Source organism: Garra rufa, chromosome 7 (assembly GCF_049309525.1).
Source record: "Garra rufa chromosome 7, GarRuf1.0, whole genome shotgun sequence".
Taxonomy (NCBI): Eukaryota; Metazoa; Chordata; class Actinopteri; order Cypriniformes; family Cyprinidae; genus Garra; species Garra rufa.
The window spans coordinates 6,381,981-6,386,534 of NC_133367.1; the positions used below are offsets into that span (position 1 = coordinate 6,381,981).

General features: G+C 33.4%; 1 protein-coding gene across 1 annotated transcript in view; it reads left to right on the plus strand.

Moving 5' to 3' along the window:
• LOC141337871 (uncharacterized) overlaps window positions 1–4,105 on the plus strand; it is a 54,170-nt gene extending 50,065 nt beyond the window's left edge. Inside the window, exons 2-4 of the mRNA XM_073843449.1 lie at window positions 936–1,041; window positions 1,372–1,498; window positions 4,065–4,105. Coding sequence (XP_073699550.1) covers window positions 936–1,041; window positions 1,372–1,498; window positions 4,065–4,105 — 274 coding nt within the window. The remainder of the gene's footprint in view (window positions 1–935; window positions 1,042–1,371; window positions 1,499–4,064) is intronic.
• Window positions 4,106–4,554: the final 449 nt, after the last annotated feature.

The following is a 4,554-nucleotide window of genomic DNA, read 5'->3' on the forward strand; positions in this document are numbered from 1 at the left end:
AACTGGCTCTATCTTTTCTCTGGCTCTCTTCTTGGGGATCTGCTTCCAGGTAATATTTTATATGCATAATGGACACAATCACATCATCCAATACATGCATTTTGTAACCAATTTAGATGTAACCATAAGAAAATGCTGTTATTAAACTATATCAGTTATACATTTTGTGCTAACTAATCTTGATTCAACATCAGCATTAAAGTGCTATTTACTGCAATACAATAAATTCATATAATAGCAGCGATCTCCCACATATTTCGTCATTGTTATCAGTAGTGGTCATAGACAAGAAAGGCACAGTTTTATATAAATGTTCTTTTAACGTTTCTTTGGTCATTGAACCAATGTAGTGAAACCACACTTACAAAGATATTTAGTCAATATCCAGTGGATTTTCATTAAAATATAACTTTCCGTTGGTTGACAACTTAACAGTTTTATATTAACTTAACAGGTTTAAATTATGTAGCTACAATTGTTTATGTAAATTAAATATCCATCTGAGAGACTGTCAGAACTGTAGCATTATTTTATAGGCTATTCATCTTAATATTGTGTTTTAAAACATTTAGTTACAGAAACATAGGTTTTGTAACAGTATTTCTTAAATACCTCATTTTATAAAAATGCATCAAATTGTTCATCATTTTATGTAGCTGTTGTCTGCTTTCACTCCAAATTTTGCATAATTTATATTGTAATTGTTTTTCCTTTTTTAATTCAGATCTGATGGAGGTAAAACATGTCAAAACTGGAGAAAAAACTCGCTCACAGACTAAAAGTGTTTCTTTACTGAAAAGAAGAGACAAGAAATGTTTCACCTGCACTCAGTGTGGAAAGAGTTTGAAGAGCAAACAGAATCTCAATGTTCACATGATGATCCACACTGGAGAGAAACCCTTCACATGTGATCAATGCAGGAAGAGTTTTAAAAGCAAACATTATCTCAATGTTCACATGATGATCCACACTGGAGAGAAACCCTTCACATGTGATCAATGTGGGAAGAGTTTCATACAACAAGGACAACTTAAGGACCACATGAAGATCCACACTGGAGAGAAACTGCACGAATGTGATCAATGTGGAAAAAGTTTCAGACACAAACCGAATCTCAGGGTTCACATGAAGATTCACACAGGAGAGAATGTGTGATCAATGCGGGAAGAGTTTCATAACAAAAGGACAGCTTAAGGACCACATGAACATCCACACTGAAGTGAAGCCATTCACATGTGATCGTTGTGGGAAGAGTTTTAAACAAGAAGTAACCGTGAAGATGCACATGAACACCCACACTGGAGAGAAGATGCATGCATGTGATCATTGTGGAAAAGTATTTTTTTTTGGGCTACAGGCCTGAAGAGGCACCTGAGAGTTCATACAAAGGAGAAACCATATTCATGCTCTGTATGTGGAAAGAGTTTTTCACGTCTCCAGAGTTTAAAAGTTCATCAGAAGACACACACTGGTGTGAGAGATCACATGTGCTTTGAGTGTAAGAAGACTTTTATTACAGCTCAACAGTTAAAACGGCACCAGATGATCCACACTGGAGAGAAACCTTACAACACTGCGACAAGAGATTCAGTCGGTCAGAAACCCTGAAAGCACATGAGAGGATCCACACTGGAGAGAAACCGTATCACTGCACTGAATGTGGGAAGAGTTTCACTCACTCACCTAATCTACTCATGCATACCAAAATGATTAATAGTAAGTAGATCATCTTTTAGGACTCATGCCACATCCTCAACAAACCTGACACAATAATGGGCAGGAAAACAGAATCTATTCCGTATAAATCTGTCCTAATCAGCTCTAACATGAGACGGGGAAAAAAAACATCTTCTGTAGTTTTCACAGCGAATAAAGTTTCACTTTTTCAAAGTTTGCATCACTATCTCTTTTAATGAAGGACAGAATTTTTTTACATGTAGACACCTTTCTTCTTCAGGAAGCTAAAGAGACTGTAACACATTTAAGAGAATGTGAAATACATTTTTCATTCATTTTTCCTTTATTATTATGTATACATATTTATTTTTTATTATTATGGTGTATTTAGAAAACACAGATTTGCTGTCATTTAACATTTCAACTGGCTACTTCTTCCCTTTTTTATAATGAGATGCTTTGCTATATTGTTAGTCGATGAAATGCTCTTATTTGATTCACTTTTACTTTTCATATTTTCTTCAAGGTTTAGACTTTTATTGTTATTCTTTTATTCATCGCAAATGAACAATTTCAGAATTGTATTTACATCTAAAAAAGCCATGAAAGGTTGCTTTTGGGGCTTTCCATATCTCTGTCTGTCTACATCAGAAACTCTATTACCCTAATTTTTGTTGTAAATGTTTTGCCAATTTAAACTGCATATATATATATATATATATATATATATATATATATATATATATATATATATATATCAAAAAGTCTGTAAAGAGTATTATATGAACATAGATGTTTTACAAGTCTAGTTATATTGTGGTATTGTGTTTTCTAGCTGTTTTTTTTATACAAAAATAAATGGTTGAGAAATTCTAACTCATGTTCAGTGCATTTCATGCTAAACTACTAAAAATACGAAAACATGGAAACTCACTGGAAGTAATGTTTTGATTATTAAATTAACTTTGAAATGTTAAATTTACTTTGCCAAAATAAGGCAATTGGTTTAAAAACGTGTTTTCTTTAAGCAAGCTGATCAAGAGGCCCGTCATAAATCTGACGTTTGATATTCTGGTTCCAGCCAGCTTGAAGCAAACCTAATCACTAACTAGGAGCTTTGAACAACTTGCAACATCAAGACAAAAGACCTTTTGATAATCCCAAGGAAGCTTGTCAATTTTGGGCAAATAACCAAGATTAATGGTCAAAGAGATGCACATGATGAACATCATATATGAAAAATCATTGGAGATTTTGGTTAGTGGGCTCCCCCACTCAAGACAGAGCCTGCAATTCCTTCTACACCCTTTTGACCTTTTTGTTCCTCACAGAACAATTCCTTACGTTCACAGTATGGCACAGGAAACTGCCTTTCCATATATACACCTAAATTGTGCTAAAGAACTTAGGAGCAACTCATCATTTCTTTACATAACTTCCAATATTTTATGTAGCCACCACATTTGCCTGTTGTGTTTTAATCACTCATTGTCATTACCTGAATCTCACAGCACCCACATTTTTCGTCTCTTGGATTAATGAGTTTTTGGGTACCAGACAAGGCTAGATATTAAAGGGTTTTGGGTATCAGGCAAAGCAGGTGTCTAGTCAAGATCCAGCATATGGGGTTGGACCTAATATTTCTGATTTAATCTAAAACTGATCTCAATGATACTTAAAAATCTTGAAGAGAGTTTTAAAGGAAGCTTTCATTTACTTTGGATGTTGTTTTCGTTGAATTATCTGTAACATTATTACTGTTATCTGAATATTACTCTGAAAACACAGTTTTCTGACACACACGCAAAAAAATAAAAAAATAAAATGCCTTATTAACCCAGATCATGTAATGTTAGTCCTTTATCACTGTGATTCTGAACAGTATCCATATAATACAATTTAACAATACAATTTTCAGTTATTGTTCGATATGTAAATAAATACTGTTTTGCCATTAAACGCATTTCGTAATACAACAAGCTGCCCCTGCATGAGCACTGCATAACAAATGCTACATTTCAAACATAACATAGCATAAATACAAGAACTTTTCCATGTGCCAATCTTAATGACATATTTCTATATGAGACCTTAATTTTTTTCAAATTACAGATCCAAGAGATAACATATGAATTTAAAACAATGTTGGTCCTAATATGGAGCCCTGTGGAACACCACAAGTGCTTATTGAGGTAAATCATCTACAAATTTCCTATTTAACAAATAAGATCCAAACCAGTCAAATGCACTTCCTTACTCCCACCAGTCTATTTAATGTTTTAGTTAAAACTAAGGGATCAACTGTACCAAAGGATGTAGTCAGATCTAATATTCAAACATTCCAGTATCCTCTGACCTCAGTAAAGCATTTGTCACTCTTAACACAGCCGTATCTGTACTATGGGTTCCTCTGAAGATCAGCTATTGAAGTATCATACTAGTTTTCAGGTAAAGTAGAAAAATAATAAAAACCTATGATCCTGATGATGTATACAGTAGTCAACATCTGAAGTGGATCAAAAAAAGTTAATCAAAGTTGTCCTAAGACAAGAAAAGGTATTGTTTTGGTTTTAGGACAATTTTGGTGAAATGTTTTGATCCAATTCAAATGTTGACTACTGTAGAACCTCTCAATTATTAAAATAAGAAACTGAGTAATAGTTGTGACCCTGGACCACAAAACCAGTCTTAAGTCGCTGGGGTATATTTGTAGCAATAGCCAAAAATACATTGTATGGGTCAAAATGATTGATTTTTCTTTTATGCCAAAAATCATTAGGAAATTGAGTAAAGATCATGTTACATGAAGATTTTTTGTTAAATTCCTACTGTAAATATATCAAAATGTAATTTTTGATTAGTAATATGCATTGTTAA